A 22,291-nucleotide genomic window follows, 5' to 3' on the forward strand; every position below is an offset into this window, starting at 1 on the left:
CGTATTTATCCTCCTCACGTGACTCGCCATCAAATTTTTTTTTTTTCGTTTTTAAATTTTTTTTTTTAATGTAATCGTAAAAAAATTTGTAATAAATTTTATGTATCCGCTTATCATTTCAAAAGTAACAAAATGGTAAAAAAATAAGCAGTCGAAGAAATAAACGCACCGCCTATTTTTCCTCGCCACATGTTAGACTCGAGTTCAATTGACGGCGCAAACTTTTTTTTATAAATTTTTTTTTTTTAAATCGTTTTTTTTAATGTAATTGAAAAAAAAAAATTATGTAATAAATTTTACGTATTCGCTTATTATTTCAAAAATACGAAAGTAGTAAACATTTAATTGGTTTAATGTCGAGGTGAGAAATGTGTTGTGTGTTGAGGTGAAGATGTGTGGTGTTTCTAATTTTTGTGTGGGCAAAAGTCAGTGAGGTGTTTATAAACTCGGTGTGCTAAATTCCCTTACTTCAAATCTTTCAAATCTCAATTGTACTAAAAAAAGCTCACAGTAACATTTGCACCTTCTCATTGCATTAACATTCTCTGGTTTTAGACCTGGAAAATCTACAAGCGACCAAATATTCACAATACGCCAAGTTGTGGAAAAGACCCATGAAAGAAGAATCAACATAAATCATCTCTTTGACGATTATAAAGCTGCCTATATGCCGCGATGTCTAAATTTGGTATCCCCGCAAAACTAACAAGACTATGCAAAATGAGGTTGCTCAATACCAGCAGCGTCGTCAGAAGGACCTCTTTGAGCCGTTTGATACCAAACGAGGTTTGGGACAGGGTGACCTTCTGTCGTATCACTTCTTTAACCTGATGCTGGAGAAGATCGTGCGAACCGCAGAACTTAATCGCTCAGGCACAATTTTATATAAGAGCGTACAATTGTCGGCGTACGTCGATGATATTCATATCATCGGCCTTAACAAACGCGCTGTTAGTTCTACCTGTTCCAATATGGATAAAGAAGCAAATCGAATGGGGCTGGTGGTGAACGAGGACAAAACGAAGTACATACCTTCAGTCATCAAACAAACAGCCCGCGCATTCGCATGTTGGCACCCACGTCACTGTTGACAGTTATGATTTCGAAGTTGTGAGAGACTTCGTTTATCTAGGAACCAGCACTAACATCGATAACAATGTCAGCCTTGAAATCCGACGTAGAATCTCTCTTGCCAATAAGTGCTACTTTGGACTAAGTAGGCTATTGAATAGTAAAGTCCTCATGTCCGTACTAACGTATGGCGCAGAAACATGGACGATGACAATATCCGATAACGTGTCGCTTGGAGTGTTTGAGAGAAAGATTCTACACAAGATTTCTGCTTTACGGCGACGTAGACATAGCGCAACGAATATAGATCCAACGGCTTCGTTAGCTGGGCCATATCATCTGAATGGATCCAAAGACCCCGGCTCTGAAAGTATTCGATGTGGTACCAGCAGGTGGTAGCAGAGGAAGAGGAAGGCCAATCAAGAAGAAGAAGCTCAATCTACCGAGTTTAGTCTTCACAGTTTCTAGTGATAATAATATAACATAAAGCGACTAGATAGCAGTAGTTCTGCCAATTGCTGTCAAAAGATCCAGTATATCCAATCATATTACTAAGCGTCGTTTCACCCTTACCGGACTCCAAGAAACTATTAAAAAATATGGTCGAAATTCCGGCTCAGTTGCAAATAATATACGTAAATATAATTTAAAACTATTCTTCCGAGGAGGCTTATTTTCGGCTTAGGCGGTTATGTTAGTACTGGCGCTATTAGAGCGAGAATAATATACGAGTGTTCCTTCCAGCATTAATTTATTTATAAGGACTGCCTGTTTGGTTCTTATTTCTTTCGAAATGAGGAAGGCGACACCGTTACCGTTAATGGTCAATGGTCTTCGGCACAGAGCATATTAACCGATTTTCGTAACACTCGAAGTTGTGAAGGAGAAATTTGAATACTGGGCCATATCATGGTGAGCGTTCATCGATTGGCCATCGCAATCATACGATTTGAGAGCGCACGAATATTTTCTCTGGTTGTACTTCAAGTCTTCACTATACACTGACAACAGAAATACTTTCAATAAGATTAAGGCCAACGTTCAAAACGTTATTGCCGAAATAACACTGCAAATATTGGACTGAGCTATCAAAAATTGGATCGACCGCTTGAAGTACTACCAACGAAGCCGAGGTGGTTATTTCCATGACGTTGCTTGTATCATAGCTTCAAAATAAAGCCAGAGTCAATTTTATATGTTTGCTTTGTTTTTTTATTTCTTCTCCTATCGATCTTATCTGGTTGCCGTATATAATAAAGTTTTTAAAAATTATAACATCAAAAATTATCGAAACAACCTTGAACGCAATCTGCCAGATGGTGTTTGCCTAATAGCTTTGCATTTGCTTCTGATATCCTTTTTTCATCACAAATTTTTACTACAGCGTTGAACACCATGCAATATTGCATGTAAATATTATATTAAATGCTTAAACATACGAGTAAATACTATTCAAGGTTAAAATGTTTGCGCAAAAATATATTTTACCTCGACCAGCATGCAATATTGTTCGAGATTTAAGCCGGGATTAACGGTGTGCGGTATCAGTAAAGGAAGCACGTCTATCGCCACCGTTTCCACCGTCAGCCCATACGTTTTATCGGCAACCATTTTGTGATAAATATCTGCAAGCAATTGAAACGTAGTTGTTTGTTATTAAATACAAAATATTTCAAGCACGTATTCATTTTCATATTTTATTATTCACTTGTTAATGCATACACACATTTCAATGGGATTAGAACAAAAATAGAAAATGGCAGTTACAACAACCAAAGCTCTCCTTGCTGTGTCAATTACTAGTATAGTCTCATATTTGGCAATTTTCTCTAAGATCGTCAAATAGATATTAGCTTAAATTAAATTAGTGTACGAGTTCAAGTATTTTTTTCAAGGAATTTTCGGAATGTAACTGCCAGCATAGCGGAGGTAGCCGCAATTAAAGGAGCAGCGGAATAATGGCTTACTTCTGTAACTGCAGTAAGGGAAGTAAATATTTATTCCGACAGCCAAGCAGCAATTAGGGATCTTCGTTGGTGCGTTCTAAACTAGTGAATCCCCTCTCGAGGGTGCATTCGGGTTCACGGTCACCGTATCATAGATGGAAATTACAGGGCTGATGAGCTAGTTAGACAGGGGGCTATTGAGACGGTTTCACCACGAAATGAGAGGGGTTAACCTGAGAACCTGTGATCTGTTCCTGGAAAGAGGGGTTCCGTCAACTCAGCGAGCGCTCGGTTAGTGCCCGAACGTGCAAAAAGTCGTCGGATCCTTCTGGCCACAAACAGATCGGAGGCTAAGGCTAACAAAGCAAGCCGCAGCTCTCGAGTTTTCTGGGCATCTTTACCGGCCATTGTTCAATAAGGTCCATGTGGTGGGGTTGCTTCAAGTTCTTTCTACAGAAGCTGTATGGAGGATGAGGTTGAAACATCTCAGCACCTTATCTTCAGGTACTCTGCTCTCGCTGGCGTAAGATGCAGACATCTTGGCTTTCACTTTTTTGCTATATCAGCGGCTTTGTTGGTTTGTTATGTCGTTTAAATGAAAACAAACGCTCCGGCTCTGGAAGTATTCGATGTGGCACCAGCTAGTGGTAGCAGAGGAGGACGAAGGCCCCTTCTACGTTGGAAAGATCAGGTGGAGAAGGATTTGACATCACTTGGTGCGTCCAACTGACGCCGGTTAGCACAAGAAAGAATGACTGACGCGCTTTATTATACTCGGCCAAAATATAGTAAGCGGTTATCGCCCCAATAAGAAGAAGAAAAATACGTGCATTGTCAGAAACCGGGTTAGATAGTTTGAAATTGTTTATGATTTCGCTATAAGAGAAACTTTGCAATAGTTCCAGCAACTTCTAACTAAAAAAGAAACTATAAATATAGGGTTTTCCAATAAGAGGTGTTATTTTGATATTCAAAGAAATATGCTATTTTTTAATATAACTGATCGGATGTTTATTTCATTATAAAGAGGAAGGTATGCCGTTGATAGTGGAAAATAACATCAGGCAAATGACCACCACGACCACGCTTACAGAACAATATCCTTTTCATGAAATTTTCCATAACCGAATTGCAAAGTGGCTGCCCTATGTCGTCGATAGCCTCACGAATTCCATCTTTGAGATTGTGATCGTCTCTTCGAGAGATAACACGTTCCGGAAACTTTTCTCGTAAAAGATGGTTTCGTACTTGTGTGGCACGTAGCGCCGTCTTGTTGAAAATAGACGTTGTCCAGATCAATACCATCCAATTCCGGCCACAAAAATCGTTAATCATCTCTCGATAACGCAATCCATTCACTAATCACATCTGTTATTGGAAAACCCTTTGCAATTATTTGGAGATAACTAACCAATAATAGCTGTAGCCGCAGTAACTGTAGGCCAGCTTCCACTGGATCTTCTTTAATTCTAGCTAAATAGTGTAACTCTTCATAGAGAATTAATGTGTTTAAGTTTCTTGACTTTTACATGAGACAATTTTGCAAACACAGTAGCAACACATTCTCACGTTTTAACACAAACAGTTTTTCTCTTTTTTGACAGCCAACACCTGTTTTCAAGTGTCTAGAGCATTGTCTTGTGTGAACAGAAGGTATGGAACGTCCTATAATAATATACATGTAGATATCCCGTAAAATCTTTAAAGTAACCATGATGATCCAATATTACATACTATGCACATACATATCTACATATGTTTATGTATTGCTTATACTGTTATTTTGTTAAATACTTACGAACTGTACGCATCACAATATCCGGATCCGGTATGCGAACATCACCAAGCAGCTGCAGGACTTCTTTCATAACCTTTTGCAGCAATATTGATATTGAAGGAAATGATTTGGCATATAAATAACAGAAAACTGATTGTGAGGTATGTGGATAACATTTTTCGTAGGTATGAATGCTGCAGACTACAAATACATACAAGCACCTATACATTTACATTTACATATGCGGGTATTTATGCGAGAGTACCGCGAGTGTGCATTTTCTGCTCTATGTACGACTTACAATCATTTGCATATACACATTTGCATACATATTTAGAACTTACCAGACAGGCTGCTTAGCATAAAGTATAAATGAAAAGTTACATATTTATATGCAAGTATTATTCACCTGAGCTCGCTCCAGTTTATCCATCAGCCCTTCAATGCAGATGAGAACATTTTGCACAATTTTTCGATCGGTAAGATTTTTTTCAAACACCGATTTTACCTTTGGCACAACCATACTTCTTAAAAAGACATCTTCAATGTTGTCGAATACGTTTGTAACTGCAACAACGGCAGCGCTCTGCGTGTGGAGGTGGTTCAAGAATTAAAGTAAAGGTTTGTGTATACAAAAGTAAAAGGAGATTTCACACATTTTAAAAATATAATTCTATGTGGGATCGGTCGTGCTGAGAAAAGTGGTATAAAATTGGAATAGCGGAATGATCTGTATATGGCGAAATCAAGGCAATCGTATGCCTAAATTTATTCCTAACAATAAGCATTGTTTTCTCAATTTCCTAATTTTCGTATTAAGTTGAACGGGCTTTTTCTCTCTTAAGTGAAATGTGACAATTTGAAATTTCAAGCAAATATAATTCCTCTCTACTTTTATTTAAACTCGAAGGATGCGACACAATAAAATACCCATTCTTTCAAATGAGAAGTTGACAATGGCAGTTTGGCTTCACCTGCTTTGAATTTCTAGTGACGCTAGATAAATTTAAAGTTTACTTACTGAATTGGTATTCAGAGGTTAAGAGGTCGGCTGTTGAAATGTTCTTTTAGAACCTGAAGCAGTCTGAGCTTATATAATTAATAATTTTTTTAATGATGATATGTAAATCGCAATGTCATAGAAGTTCTACTAGCTTAGAATCATAAGGCTGCCCGAAAATGCCAAATAATCATAGAATTGAATTGAATACAAAGAACTGATTTCATATTTGTAAAGAAAAGGCGCACCTAGATGTTGTTTTATTGTAAAATTAAGCATATGCAAATTTAGATTCAAGTTTTACTATTTTTTATTCAAAATACGGCTCTTAACAATCATGTAAAGGGTGATCAGATTCAAGGTACTTTTTTCAATAGGAAACACGTCCTATGGGCTAGAGGAGGAACCATCGGAGTATATTTCTTCAAAGTCGAGTCAGTGAATGGCAAACGCTATCGCACTAATTATAAATTACTTTTTGATGCCGGATATTGAAGCCCGTGATTATCACAACATTGGGATCCAACAAAATAGCGCAACTTGCCATACAGCCCGTAAAACAATGGATTTACTGCGTCGTCCTTTCGATGAGCAATTCATCTCTCGTCGCGGAACAGTGGACTAGTCACCAAGATCGTGTGTTATCACACTTTGGACTTCTTTATTTAGAGTTATGTAGGAAGCCAACATTACTAAAGTTATTCATGAGGTATCGACCGAAGTCCTGCAGCGAGTCGGAAGTCATTCAAAATTGGTGTTTATGGATGTCCGAATTACGTCGCAATTCCGACCAACATTTGAAATGAATTATCTTTAAAAAATAAGTGCCAACAATAATAAAGATTAAGCAATCAATTTGAATTTTCGTTGTTTTATTTCGATTTAAAATCCAAAATCTCTAAATTGATCACCCTTTATATTATTTATATGTGAAAAATTACATCATTTAACCACCGCCTACAGACTGCCATACGCGAATTATTCAAGGATTCGCTCACACATTATGGCATTGAGTTCAGCGAAAAAATTCTCATTAGAAGATATAAACATAAATCAAATCATAAACATTATAATATATACAGTTCAACCTTGGGTACATAGCTAATAATCTAGGCGCCCACCTGCACTTGTATTGATGAGCTTTCGAAAGCAAAGAACAGCATTGGAATAATGTCGGTGGTAACATCCCCAGGTGCCGTCTTCTCAATAATGAGATGTATATTTTCCAGTAAAGTCACAGTAGCCTGGGTGGATTTGGGTGAACGGAAAAGAACTCTGTAAAAATACAATGTAAATACATAAATATCTATAAACACAAGTACGTAAACACATGAGAATGTACATAAATAGGTATATATTTAAAGAAGCGATTTCGTTGGCTCTTGAGTACGATAAGTGGCATGAGAAGAATTAAGGATACCCCCTCTACACACAAAAGATACACCCTCTACACAGCTTAAGCTAATTATAATACCCAGAAGTGTAAAATTATGGTTGCTTGGCCTTCAAGTTAAATCTATCGTTATGCGTATACCCTTGAGGAGAGTGAAGAAAATAATATCAATTTATTTCGAAGGAATGCGGGGACCATTTTTATTCATTTACTTTGTCAATCATATATAAGTATGTGTATGCACTTTTGCACAAGGGTATTACAATTTTGTTCAATTACTGGTTGCATGCAAACGCTCAGAATCATGAGAGGAGTCGATTCAGTACAGCCGAATTTATCCCCTTTTTTGATATTGTGTTTAAAATCAGGTGGTTTGAACGCTGGCCAAGTTTTAGCGAAACCCGCTGATTATTTGGATGCTTATAAAAATGTACGAAGTGACTTGTTCGAATTCTCTTACAATAGCCAATATATTGGGTTGGGGAATAAGTTCATAGCGTGTTTATATTTTCCTTATTTTACAACGATTTGTTTGCTGTTTGGCAAAGCGTAAGTATTTTAATTTAATTTGAAGGTAGTTTGTAGAATTTTCCAAAGCTTTTTTTATATTTTTCGGCTTCTACTTTTAATTCGTCTTGTGTACATATCTGAATACATTTTACATACATGTAATTTTATTGAAAACTGTGTGTTGGTTTATGACTGTAAATTTGTATATATGTAAGTATGTATTTTATGGTTAAAAAGTGTAGGTAAGAGAATTGAACTTGAGTTTGAAATATTTTGCAAACATACTTAACTATTTTTAGGTAATACAAAATTAAAGGTTATCTGTTTATTCTTATATTAAAAATTGCAATATTTTATGTATTTATTCATACATTTTCGAGTTCATTACTTTATGGTTATTATATGCTATAATATCAATTTTGAATAACTCCATTTAAATATTTTTGATTTTTTAGCTTATTTATGTATTTTATGCTGATTGAGCTTATTTTTATTATATGTAGGTGTGTATGGGGGATACAAGGCTACTGGGCAACCGCACGCCATACACTAACCTCAATGGGGGTGTGGCATTACTGACGGATGTTATAAAAAATGCACATTTTTCAGCGCTCTCACGAGAAAAAGAGTTTCACATCTAGTCATCTATGCTAAAAAGCTTAGATGAGGCCGAACTTTCTGCGCGACTTAAACATGCTGAGCGTTTGCAGGCAAACTTCGAAAAAGCACGATCAACACTTAAGCTATTGGAACGTAAGGAATTTGAGTCTGATGCTGACAAAAATTTCTCCAAGGTGTATATTGAGGTAGAGGCAAAAATTAATCGTTGGCTGAACACAAAACATAAGTCATCTGGCGCGCACTCTTCAACACTACGACAATTCTCCTGGGACGACATTACACCGCAGCAGTTACAACGCCGATCCAGGCTACCTGAGCTTAAATTCCAGTTGTTAGTGGCTCCTATCTCGACTGGCCATCGTTTTTCATCACATTTACTTCAGCAATAGACAAAGACGTGGAGATGTCCAAATTAGAAAAAATGCTGTACTTGATCACCAGTCTCAGTGATGCAGCTTTAGACACTGTGCGCTCACTCGAGCTCAGTGAAGAGAATTATGACAAAGCTTTAGATTTTTAAAAGTACGTTTTGATAATAAATTACTTCATTTCCAGGCACTCATAAAGGCAATTTTCGGGGTACAAGGTAAGGAAATGGGCGCATCAGATGGGTTATCAAAATTAAGCCATCAAGTAAATGCACATCTTCGAGCGCTGCAAACTTTAGCAACAACCGAAGAGATATATAATGGCTTAGTCATTCACCTCATCACAAGTAAACTGGATCGAGAAACGCACAAGAAATGGGAAGAGAATTTATCTGCACAGAAATTACCTACTTGGATTGATATGTTAACGTTTTTGGAAAAAAGATGCCGCATGATGGAGAATTTGGAAAACGCTATGGTCATACAGGCACCTAGCAAACAGGTGAAAAATATTGTATCTCAAGAAAAACCAAAAGCAAGCGTACTTGTTACTGTAGGTGGTGGCAAGCCCACTCCACTCTGTATTTTTTGTGATTCCAAAGAGCATTTCATTACTGGTTGCACTTCTTTTTTGAATCTTTCTCCAAATTTGCTTTGTACTTAAATTGCCTACGTAGTGTGTATCAAGCAATGCAAATCTGGCAATTGCAGGTATTGCCAAGCAAAACATAACACTTTGTTGCATTTAAATAGCAAGCAAGATAGCGGACCAAAACCAATTGTGGCATCGCCTATAACCAATCGCCAGTTAGCCTCGAAAAATATGTCTAATAATTGTGTGCTCTTAGCAACGGCCATTATTTTAGTAAAAAATCGTGCTGGTACATTAATTCCTTGTCGCGCTATTTTAGAATCTGCGTCTCAATTAAATTTCGTTACAACCCGGTTACCAAATCAACTTCAACTTCGATCTCATCATTCACCAGTTTCAATTTTCTTCGTTTGCCTTCAGGGGACTTAGTCAGTTAGACTACCACCTAAATCTAATCTTGATGCTCTTGGTGAATCGTATTATCTAGATTTACGTAGATTCAGGGCGCTAGAAAGAAAACTCCAAAAGGAGGAATCCACAAAATTTTTATATTCGGAATTTATGTAGGAGTATAAGGATCTTGGTTATATGTTGCTGGCATCATTTCAAGCAGACAAACCAGTTTACTACTTACCGCATCACTGCGTTAAAAAGCAAGACAGTACCATTACAAAACTGCGTGTGGTTTTTGATAGGTCTGCTAAAACTACTTCAGGGTATTCGGTAAACGATTTGTTGCTACCAGGGCCAATCATTCAGCCAAAACTTTTTAACATCTTGCTGCGCTTGAGACATTTTAAAGTTGCACTATGTGGCGACATATATAAAATGTACCGCTGCGTTAAAATGAATAGCCCTGATGACCAGTTGCAGTGCATTCTTTGGCGCGACGACCCATCAGAGCAAACCAAGACATACAAGTTAAACACGGTCACATATGGAACGAGACCTGCTGCTTTCCTAGCTATTCGAGCTATGCATGAACTTACATTTGATGAGGAGGAATCATTTTCAGTCGGCGCTAAAATCATTCGAAGAGATTTATAAGTGGATGATTTGATATCTGGTTGTAATTCCATCGAGGAGGTCATACAAATGAAGCAAGAGATCAGACAGCTACTCCTACGAGGAGGCTTTCCAATTCGAAAATGGTGTTCTAATGCAGTTGATGTTTTGAAAAATGAAGACGAAAGTAATTGCGAAAAATTCATAAAATATCATGATGGTACCGATGTGACAAAGGCACTTGGTCTTGTATGGGAATGTATCTCAGACAACCTTCTTTTCAGTTTCACAACAAATTTGAATTCGCAGAAAATTACAAAGTGATTTATTCTTTCAGTATAGCGCGGTTCTACGATCCACTTGGCTTAATATCGCCAGTTATCACAAAGTTGAAGATCTTCATGCAAGCCTTATGGAAGGAAAAACTGGTTTGGGATGGAAGCCTGCCGCAATCGCTACAGTCCATTTGGTTGGACTTGTGTGGTCAACTTTCATTCGCGTTCAAATTCATGTCTTTTGTGAAGCCAGTTTATCCGCTTATGGTGCTTGTGTTTATGCACGCGTTGAAAAGCACGTCGTCAACAAAATACATCTTCTATGTTCCAAGTCCAGAGTTACACCTTTGAAGTCGATCACGGTTCCGAAACTCGACTTTTCTGCTGCGTTGCTGTTAGCGGAATTGGTTTCAAATATTTTGGAAAATAGCCAACTATCATATGAGTGCCATTCTTCGTCGGATTCAATGGTTGCATTATCGTGATTACGATCTGCTCCCAGTAATTTTAATATATTCGTATCAAATCGAGTAGCTAAAATACAATTGCTTACATCAGGCATGAACTGGCATCACATTCCAACCGAACTGAATCCTGCGGATATTCTTTCGTGCGGTTGCACTACAAAAGAACTACTAAATAACACCCTTTGGGCTAATGGGCCTTCATTCGTCCAATATGATTCAGCGCATTGGCCAAGCAATATGGATTTATTATCTAATCTTCCAGAAAGACGGCGCCATGTTTTAATTGCTGCAACTCAAATCGATGCAACTTATGGTTGCAAGTTCCAAAATTCATTAAGCAAGTTACATCGTGTGTTTGCGTACGTTTACAAATTTTGCCACATTAAATCAAAACGAACTTTACCATCAGCTGGATCACTCACGGTCGACGACATTAAGGGTGGTACACTGCTGCTTATTAGGCATATCCATCATCATAATATAAAGTACTGAAAGAAAATAAACAATTGCCTTCCTGCAACCATTTACTGTCACTCAATCCATTTATTGACGATTTTGGTTCATTACGCGGATTTAGAAATCGAGGCAAAACATCCACTTTTGCTACTTAAGCAGCATCCAATCACATACACACTCATTGAATCCTATCATCGTAAACTATTGCATGCAGGACCGCAGAGTTTATTAGCATCAATCCGTCAGCAGTTTTGGCCTATTGGTGGCCGCAAAATAGTTTAAGAAATCATTAATAAATGCTTGAGGTGCTTCCGCTTTAAGCCGAGGGTAGTGCAACAAATTGCAGGTCAACTTCCAACAGGCCGTGTGCGACCATTTAGACCTTTTAATACAACTGGTGTTGACTATTGTGGACCACTCCGATACAAATGTGAGGTGCGCAACCGGCCACCCGCGAAATGCTACTTATGCATCTTTGTTTGTTTTTCAACGAAAGCGTGTCATCTTGAACTTGTTCAAGATTTATCGATGTCATCGTTCATTGCTGCACTCAAACGATTTATCAGCATTAGAGGCAAACCAAGCACTATTTGGTCTGATAACGCTACAAATTTGGTGGGGCGAAAAATGAATTAGAAGAGCTGCGAAGACTATTCGCCGATCAAAATCAAAATAGAGCAGTAGCTGAAATTTGCATTGAAAATCAAATAGACTGGAAATTTATTCCCCCCCGCTCGCCCCATTTTGGCGGCTTATGGAAAGCTGCGGTCAAGTACGCAAAACTTCATTTCTATCGCACCGTTGGCGTCTCTATTTTAACTTTAGATGAGCTTCGCACTTTAATTTGTGTGATTTCAGCTATTTTAAATTCTCGTCCCCTTTGTCCAATTACAGAAAATCCAAACAATCCAACCGTAGAAGAACCAATTGAAACGCATCTAAATATGAACCGTCTAAGCCGGTGGCAGCGAATTTGTCAGATGTAGCAAATCTTTTGGCAAAGGTTGAGCACTGCCTATCTATCCTTACTGCAAAAGAGGTGTAAGTGGCGAACCTCTATGGCAAACATACAACAAGGTGCTATGGTGCTTTTAAAGCACGACAACCAACCGCCTTTAAAATGGAGTCTGGGTCGAGTTGAACACACCTTCAGTGGCGCTGACGGATATGTTAGAGCAGCAATCATTAAAACTGCAAATGGGCCAGTAAAACGGGCTATAACTAAGATTGCAGCACTTCCGGTTGAAACAGATTTGGTTGAAAGCCTACACCTTCAAACGAGGGGAGTATGTATGCAGCAGGAATCTGCATAAACCCCATTTATTTTAATTCAAACATAAAGAATTGATTTTCATAGTTTATCTTTATAAAAAATAACTTTTGTTATTCCTACAGGCATTCTTTATAAAATACTGTAATCATATTTATTTTTCTATCAGCCTTAAGCATAGTGTATTTGCTTTGCAGATTCGATGCTATAAGAAAAAATTATTCATAGGATTATGAAAAAACTTAATTCCTCATAACAAACGGTGTAAGCGTATTTTAGGGATGTCGGAAAGCCATCGATGCATCGAAAACATCGATGTTTTGCTTCAGTGCATAAATAGTTTCTGAATGTTATGAGTTTGTCTGAAAACAAAAATTAACCGTTAGTCCAAATTACATTTTTTTTTAAATTTTGCTTAAAAATTACCATTTCATGAGACGTGGGTGGCCATTGGTCATTTTAATTGCCGTACTTCCTTGAACAAAGAGTGATACATACATGAATAAATCGGCTCTTCTCATCGTTCTGAACATTTTGATATAAACATACATATGTATGTAGTATATCTATCTCCATTGATTTACGTTATTAGGTACAACTGTTGACTGACCAAATGTAACTAAGTAATAAAAATAATGTTAATATTAATATACCGAAAAAAACAATTCTAAAACTTCAGCTAATAATACACCAAAGCACGAAGAAAAAGTCAAAAGATCAGAGCTATTTACAGTAGGCGATATCTGTTGCAGTTTGTTCAACGGGTGAAACATTTATAATTTTTTTGCCTAACCTCTACAGTCTCCTTGGAGAGTGCTTCTATATGGAGACCTTAAAGCATTATCAATAACTTAAAATCCATAATAAATCTTTCTTTCCACAAGTGCTACTTTGGTCGGAGTCTAATCCAAAGTAATTCACCAAGCACAAAAACGGAAATGTAATTAATTTAAACCTCTGAAGGAATTTCGTATTTTTCCGCTTTTCTGATTTACAATTTTCTTGTTGCAAACCATGCAAATATTTTATATAAGATGACTAGCATCACCCAGTGGGCTTCGCACCACCATACATAAAATGTTTTTTTTATATCGCAAGAAATTTTTCATATTAAGTTTTCTTTATAGAACTCGTAAAATGTTTAAACAGTTTAATTAGTTGATTTTTTTTCATTCAACATACTTTCTAAAGATGTCACAATAGCCTTTTCTGTACTTTTTAAAATTTGATTGTGGTGGTCACCTATATACAGGTAAGGTGAAAGAGCCGATAAAAACTTGTAATTAAACTTTGATTCTTTAATTTCCATTTCGATTTTTTACGCTAAATAAATTATGCTGAAATAAATAAAGTTAAAAATGGTTTTCCAAGGGCTCCTGGAGCATTCAATTTTTTATTATATTTTCGTCCAAAATGACTTGCAATTCAATAAAAGCATCATTGATTATTGCGTCACGCAAATGTATGTATTCCTCTGATCTCAATCGGGCTTGACTATGACGGATGAAATTGAATAGCTCACTTTCAATTTTGGCGTACATATCGACGATATATTGATGCGAAAGTTGATTGCATCGCAAAATAAAATTGTTTTCTTGAGGGCGAATCATCAATCGATACGAATAAAAATTCATCGCACTGACGGTTTTCGTTGATTTTTGACCTGCAATGCAAAAATTAATTAGCGTATGAAAATTATTTAAAAATCATATTTCAACAAAAATAAAATGTGTATGTACCAGTTGCTGGATTTATCATTGGTATGTTGATATGATAGGGGACGACCTCTCCAAAATAAAATGGGGTATTGCAATGCATCATAACAGCGATGGAGTTCTGAAATACGTTGTAATTGCTCATTTCTACGATACAAAACAATATCTCGTGACCGAAACTGTTCACCAACCACAACAATGGCTACTTCATCAATCGTTGCTACATTGAATCGTCTGGCGTGCTCCCCAATTGGTGTTTTATCGGCTTTTATTATGATTTTGTGGCCATCGGTGGGCATCAGATCGAGTGCCACTTTGAACAATTTCACCAATTCATTGTGTTGATGGAACATTATTTGCAATTCATTCACGATTGATCTTCTCGTATTCGTCGAAATTGCACAGCGCTGATCTAATTCACGATTCTCATCACCAATAAAATATATTTGCAAAAACTGAATTCCAACGACAGCAAATTAATATTAACATAAACACTTACAACCACAACAGTACAACAGAAACGCTCATAAGCATAAAATGTCATAACTCAAGAACGGCTGCACGAACTTCACACAAACCACCTCCTCAAAGATAGAAAAGAACTCTAAAATTTGTGTGTCAATCGGTTTGGCGGCTCTTGAGTTATAAGATTACCAAGGAAATGTAACTTCTTTTTATATATATAGATTTCAAATATCTGAATATAAGTTTCAAATAATTTGAAATAAATAAAAAATAAAATTGTTTCTACTCACTTCATTGTCGGCGCCATAATCGACTCGTATTCACTTGGTGATGCCTCTTGTATGAGTCTAATGGTCGGTTGTAAGACAGCCGCCAGCACTTCACCGTTGCTAATTTCGGCCTGCAACATTGGCCACACATTTTGCCACCACAATTTCTGAAATTAAAATTCTAAGCGTTAACTACATCTACCGTTTAGTAGATTTTCCTAGTTATAAATATTTTGTGTTTATTTTCTGGAACATATTTTTTGTTTGCATCTGTATACGCTATCTAAAATTTGCTAGCCATAAAATGCCAACCAACGCCAGCTATAAAAAAGTGTATGAGTGAAGCTAGGAATAGTCATCTTGTGGCTGCAGGTACTTTTATGTGCCATGCAATTGGTGTCTCATAAACGTGTCGCAATTTTATTTTGCCATTCAAAGAACAGCTCAATCGGTCAACCATTCGGGTTTAATTACCCTCAACTTCACGGAAAACAAGATATAATATTTTCGCAATGTCAGTTTAATAGTGGTTCCTTTAATTTTACGGTCACTACACCTGTTGCAATAATGATTTGTTTTTAAAGTGAGTTTTTCACTTCTGCTGGCTGGGTTCTTTGGTATTTCATATACAAGCGCGTTTAGTATTCCATGCGTTTTAACCAAAGTGGCGCCCAAAGCATACACACACTTATAAAACGTTCACATATGCATTAATCACCTACAAATCCACTAAATTAATCTACCCGTTCACATATGGCAGATTACCTGCAAAATTGACAATCAGATGTCAATACTGCTTTGAGAGGTTTTTCTTCATAGAAATTTTTTTGGTTGAATATTTCACTGTTTTGGTTTCTTTAATTACACTGTGCGACAGTGAAAATATACTTTTATAGAGACCTAGTACAACTTGTAGGTATAGTAAAACTAAGAAACATGGTATAGGAGAAATTTCCAATACACCCCCAAAATCTCATTTTATGGCCATAAAACCGTTTTTCAGTAGGTTGATGTGAACAATCCCTCCTAACTTCGCCAATTTCCATCCGATTTCGAATTTGTTTTTTTAGTTCGAAAGAACAAAAACAAGCCTTTTTGACAGTGTGTTGACAATTTTTCTGAAATGACAACTGACGAGATTGTAGACGGAAGTATTCGGAATTTTTTTATTTTTTCTCTATTTTTTCAAATTTGACATCATTTTTGCGATATTATCCGATATTGAGGATGTTTTTTAGTACACTACTGTTATAGTAAATTTAATTCTGCGTCGAATGAGCTATATTTGACTGTAATTGAATTAAAAGTAATAGAGTTGTGTGAGTTTTAAGATTTTTTATTTTTTTTTTTACTAATTTGGTATGTAGGTATAACATACGCTAAATGGGAATAAGGACGTGTTTTGATGCATTATTATAGACACGTAATATTTATTGGAGTATATATGTATACATAAGAGTACATTGTACTGCATACAACAGAACTGGTTAGAACTTACGAAAATATCTGACATATTATAGCACAATTTTTTTTAATAGAAATATGGAAAAGCTCCCAAGTGTACCAAAGTTCACACTGTACATTGATTAACAAAAGAAGTTTGTTATTATAATTTAACCTTATTAAAACGTCAAAGATTTATTGTTTGTTTCATTGAAATTCAAGAGATATAAATCAAAACGTTGCCAGAAGAGTCGAATTTCTCAATATTTTCCGATGATGTGGCATCATCAGTCTTATCATAAACCAGATGATTGTTATTTTTATAAAATGGACGTAAACGGTCATCATTATAAAGCTCGAAAGCACATAAAGTATGCTGGTGTTGCAACTGTTAAGAACCCCGTAGTCTTGGACGATATGATTGACTCAACTGCAGGAACTGAAGGAAGTTCAACTCATTGCTGATGATGATCAAACTGATAACAATAAACCTGACAAATATAATATATAAATAACAATAAACCAATAAATATTATGTGTTTATAATGATACTTGTTATCATTTTCATGCTTCGATGCCTACATACCAAATTAGTAAAAAACAAAAAATAAAATCTTAAAACTCACACAACTCTATTACTTTTAATTCAATTACAGTCAAATATAGCTCATTCGACGCAGAATTAAATTTACTATAACAGTAGTGTACTAAAAAACATCCTCAATATCGGATAATATCGCAAAAATGATGTCAAATTTGAAAAAATAGAGAAAAAATAAAAAAATTCCGAATACTTCCGTCTACAGTCTCGTCAGTTGTCATTTCAGAAAAATTGTCAACACACTGTCAAAAAGGCTTGTTTTTGTTCTTTCGAACTAAAAAAACAAATTCGAAATCGGATGGAAATTGGCGAAGTTAGGAGGGATTGTTCACATCAACCTACTGAAAAACGGTTTTATGGCCATAAAACGAGATTTTGGGGGTGTATTGGAAATTTCTCCTATACCATTTTTTTTAGTTTTTCTATAGCCACAAATCGTGCTAGGTCTCCATAAAAGTATATTTAATTTTTTTTTTTTTGTCACACCGTGTTATTATTGACGATATGAAGAAAATACAAGGAGAAGGAATAGCTAATTTAATTGCGCAATTAATTGGCTGCTAATAATAAACCGTTGGCGACGTTTACTGAGGTTGCAAAAAATTATGGCAGCAATGCGCATAGGAAATTCTATATTACATTTTATAATAAGTAAAAGGAGGACAAAACGTTTATGGGCACACGCTTTTCTCTGTAAACTGAATCCCTAATTAATAATATTTAATACAAATTTTATTAGAATTCTGCTAACAGACCTGTTTTCTTTGCCGGCATCCATTTCATTTTGTTTTTATTTTGATGTTTCTCCTTACATTCGTAATAATAATTATCGATAACACAGAAAACAGGTTGTATGTCGAAAAGTATCGTTATTATCTAGGATTATTTTTTAATCTCAGATTTTGGGAGAGAAATTTTGTATAGGAAATCGCGCTTTTTACTTACGGATTTTGAGTTAAGCGCGAAAAAGTAGATCATCTACTTATATGTGAACGTATTATTACATAATACACTTGTATATATGTACATATACATAATAAATAATACAAATTCTGCATAAGCTATTTACCCTCGGTATCAGCGGCATCGCTTCCATTAGTGTATTTTTGTAAAAATGCGATTTTTGCGACTTATCATTCATGTTTACCACATCTAAGAACTTGAGTGCATTTACAGCGGGATCTCTAAAAGTATAGAACAAACACGTACACAAAAGGTATTTTTAAAACTACTTCACTCAAGAAAGTTTAAAATAAGAACACGGTCCGAACCGAATTTTATATATGTACCCGCGCATATTTTAGTAAAATTTAATTTGGGCTGGCTATTAATTTTTGAAATGAAACAAATGCATGGATAATGAGAGTTATAGTTTGTAACATCAGACAGGCGAACAGAAATATTAACAAGAACAAGAAGTGAGCGCGGTTTCTATCCGATCTCATTATAATTATGTCAATTTTAAATAAGATGAGGAGCAATACAAGTTTTGGTGAGTTTTATTAAAACGTTTTCGAGATACATGCATTTACCCATTACTGGGCCTGGCACCTCCCATTTTTCACAATTTCATCCGTCGTATTTCCGGGTTCATCTTTCGTATCAAAGTTGAGGAATTTTCCACCATCATTTTTTTTTAAATTACCGTTATATGGGAAGTGACCATTCTATAGGGTTTTCCAATAAGAGGTGTTAGTTTGATATTCAAAGAAAAATGCTATTTTTTAATATAAATGATCGGATGTTTATTTCATTATAAAGAGGAAGGTATGTCGTTAATAGTGGAAAATAACATCGGGCAAATGACCACCACGACGGCCGCCGTAGCCGAATGGGTTGGTGTGTGATTATCATTCGGAATTCACAGAGGAACCTTGGTTTGAATCTCGGTGAAACACCAAAATTAAGAAAAACATCATTCTAATAGCGGTCGCCCCTCGGCAGGCAATGGCAAACCTCCGAGTGTATTTCTGCCACGAAAAAGCTCCTCATAAAAATATCTGCCGTTCGGAGTCGGCTTGAAGTTGTAGGTCACTCCATTTGTGGAACACCATCAATACGCACACCACGAATAGGAGGAGGAGCTCGGCCAAACACTCACAAAGGGTGTACGCGCCAAATGACCACCACGATCACGCTTACAGGACAATATCCTTTTCGTGAAATTTTCTATAACCGAATTGCAAAGTGGCTGCTCTATGTCCTCGATAGCCTCACGAATTCCATCTTTGAGGTCTTGAATGGACCCTGAGCTGCTGGCGTAGACCTTCTCTTTCACGTCGCCCCAACAAAACAGTCACACGGTGTTAAATCACAAGATCTCGGTGGGCAATTGTGATCACCTGTTCGAGAGATAACACGGTCCGGAAACTTATGAATGGTAAAAGATGAATGGTTTCGTTGCTTGTGTGGCACGTAGTGCCGTCTTGTTGAAAATAAACGTTGTCCAGATCAATACCATCCAATTCCGGCCATAAAAAATCGTTAATCATCTCTCGATAGCTCAATCCATTCACCTGTAACATCTGTTATTGGAAAACCCTTTATTTGCTGTACCAGCTGCTTTGGACAAAGAGTTATATGTAGTATGTACCAATTTTCATTGAAATATATTAGTTTTTGCTCGTACTATCATGCACACGGACGGATGGGCAGCCTAAATTGATTAGCGTTAAGCGAACAAAATTGTGAAAATTGAGCGGGATGATGAATAAACATCGTATACAGTTGATAGCGGGAACGTAACTATAGCCACGTAACTATATGATATGGAGAAAGCATTAATTTTATTATTAAATTTAGCTAAAGTGGAAAATGAGCCTATATTTGTAACAATGAAAAATAAATTACTGCAACGCACACTGGGGATTTTGCGGAAAAAAGTCAAATTTGCAACATACCACCTACGCAATGTTTAATGGTATTTCTAAATTCCAGAATAGAACCAACAATAAAATCAAAAAGAATTACTAAATTCCGACTTACAGTTTTTTTTTATAGATATGTCAAAAGTATAATTGTTTTATAGTATTGAACTGACTAAGAGAAAACTTCAAAGCCCAAGGTGGTTTTTTTCCTTTTGCTTGAGCCGACTTCGAATTTTTTATTTTTCATTTAGGGTTCGATATTTTTATATATTTTAGCCGGAAGAACAAAGGCTGTGAAGCATTTGATTATCTATTTATAATTAATTTTACGAAAAAAAAAAAAAAAAATCATATTCCTTCATATTCTTGGATCTGCAAGTTGAGCTACATTTACCTACGGTCAGAAACTAGTATCAACGTGTTCCTTAATAGCGTCTCTTTCAGTTTTAACCAATTGCAGGTGCCACCAGGCGCCACTGATTATTTTTTGGCAATGATAACACAGGGCAACAAAAAAAAAAAAATCTGCGGCAATAATTACAAAATGGTTTTCATTAGCACTATTAGCATCATTATATACATATATTGAGTATGAAATTACATTTTTTGAATTGACTCTGGTTCTTGAGATAAACGCAAAATTAAAAATTACTAAACAAATTTAAAGTGCCCTCCTACAGTTGCACTAATTTGATTAAACCTAACTACGGTTTCGTTATCTGTTTGCATATTTAGGTACAACACTTTCTGCTGTTAGACTCAGAAGTTATCAGTTAGTGTCATTTTTCAGTTTTAAAGTTGTCTCGAAAATATGAGTTCGTCACGAAAACCTTGTGTTAACGATTGCAACAGTTTTTGTTATATACATATGTGGCAAATTTTGTTCGCAAAAGCAAAGAAAACAGATCACAGAGTTTGTGAAAACAACCTACCAAGCATACTTTGGGATAAAGTATGTACAAAAGAATAAATATTGGGTGCCCAATATTGTGTGTAAGTCTTGTGTAGAATCTTTGCGATACATGGACCATCTTCTGCTAACTGTAATGACATTGAAATGTTAGAGAATTCTGACAATCAAGCAAGCAGCAGTGAAAGCGAGTTCGAAGAAAGTAGTTGTATGAAACAAGGATTTTCGCAAGCACAGCTTAGCGACTTGATTCGTGATTTAAATTTATCAAATTCTTTCCCTTTCCCTTTTCCCATTTCGTCCACTTTGAACTAGCGCCTGTATACAAATGTACAAATTATCAATAATAAAATGCTTCAAATGCATTTCTACACTTGTTTGCTAAAACCCAAACAAATTTAAATCATGTATCCTGTGCGTAAATATTTGCTGGTTTATATTAATAATAATCTGTGAATCGTAATAATTATACTGTTTACTGCGTTTGTCAATGTAAACAAATATATAATGGAAAGTTTCACCATTTCATACGCGGATTTATGCACGAAGCTTCTGGAATGTGACAACGATAGGAGAAAATTAAAATTATTTTTGGAACAATCATACATTGTCATAAGTGAACATAAAAGTGACCGTATTGTGGATGCAGTGTACAAACGTTTTTACTCTCAATTCAAACGAAGGTGGTTGGATTCTAAGCGCTCAAAATCGCGATTTGAAAGTAAGAACGCAAGTTGGCTTGAAGGAACTTTTAAAATTGACTTAAGTAATGATGAGTGTGAACCTTCTACCAGCTCTAAAACTGGTCGTCCACGAAAATCCTTTGACAAGTGTTGTGATCGTGCTAAGCGATATAAAAGGGATGAAGTACGTGCTATGTTTCCCCAAAAAGTGATTGATTTTGCTTCTACATCTAATATTTCGAAAGCTGATCAGAAAATTTGCCCCAAAAAAACAGTTGGTTTGTTTACAAAGCTAGAACTCACAAAAGAAAAATATGAGTATCTTATGCACTGGTTACAACGTGAAGGATATAACATACTTGTATCTTACAAAGCACTCTCGGAAGAAAAGACTAAAAGTTATCCAGAAGGCATATTTATTACTGAAAGTTCAGCAAGTGTACCCTTACAAAAGCTTTTGGATCACACTACTAAAAGAATTTTAGAGACTAAATCAATAAACGAGATAAGCCAAATTACAAGCGAAAATCTCACGTTATACTCTAAATGGGGTTCTGATGGAGCCTCGGGACAAAGTGAGTATCTCC

At 36.1% G+C, this 22,291-nt stretch overlaps 1 protein-coding gene across 1 annotated transcript in view; it reads right to left on the minus strand.

Moving 5' to 3' along the window:
• The window catches only part of LOC128861788 (SCY1-like protein 2), a 157,082-nt gene that overhangs the window by 38,886 nt on the left and 95,905 nt on the right, over positions 1-22,291 (minus strand). The window contains exons 9-14 of the mRNA XM_054100167.1: positions 18,314-18,428; positions 15,222-15,367; positions 6,916-7,069; positions 5,204-5,380; positions 4,816-4,888; positions 2,560-2,696 (exon numbers count right to left, since the gene is read on the minus strand). Coding sequence (XP_053956142.1) covers positions 2,560-2,696; positions 4,816-4,888; positions 5,204-5,380; positions 6,916-7,069; positions 15,222-15,367; positions 18,314-18,428 — 802 coding nt within the window. The remainder of the gene's footprint in view (positions 1-2,559; positions 2,697-4,815; positions 4,889-5,203; positions 5,381-6,915; positions 7,070-15,221; positions 15,368-18,313; positions 18,429-22,291) is intronic.

The sequence above is a fragment of the Anastrepha ludens genome, chromosome 4 (genome assembly GCF_028408465.1).
Source record: "Anastrepha ludens isolate Willacy chromosome 4, idAnaLude1.1, whole genome shotgun sequence".
NCBI lineage: Eukaryota > Metazoa > Arthropoda > Insecta > Diptera > Tephritidae > Anastrepha > Anastrepha ludens.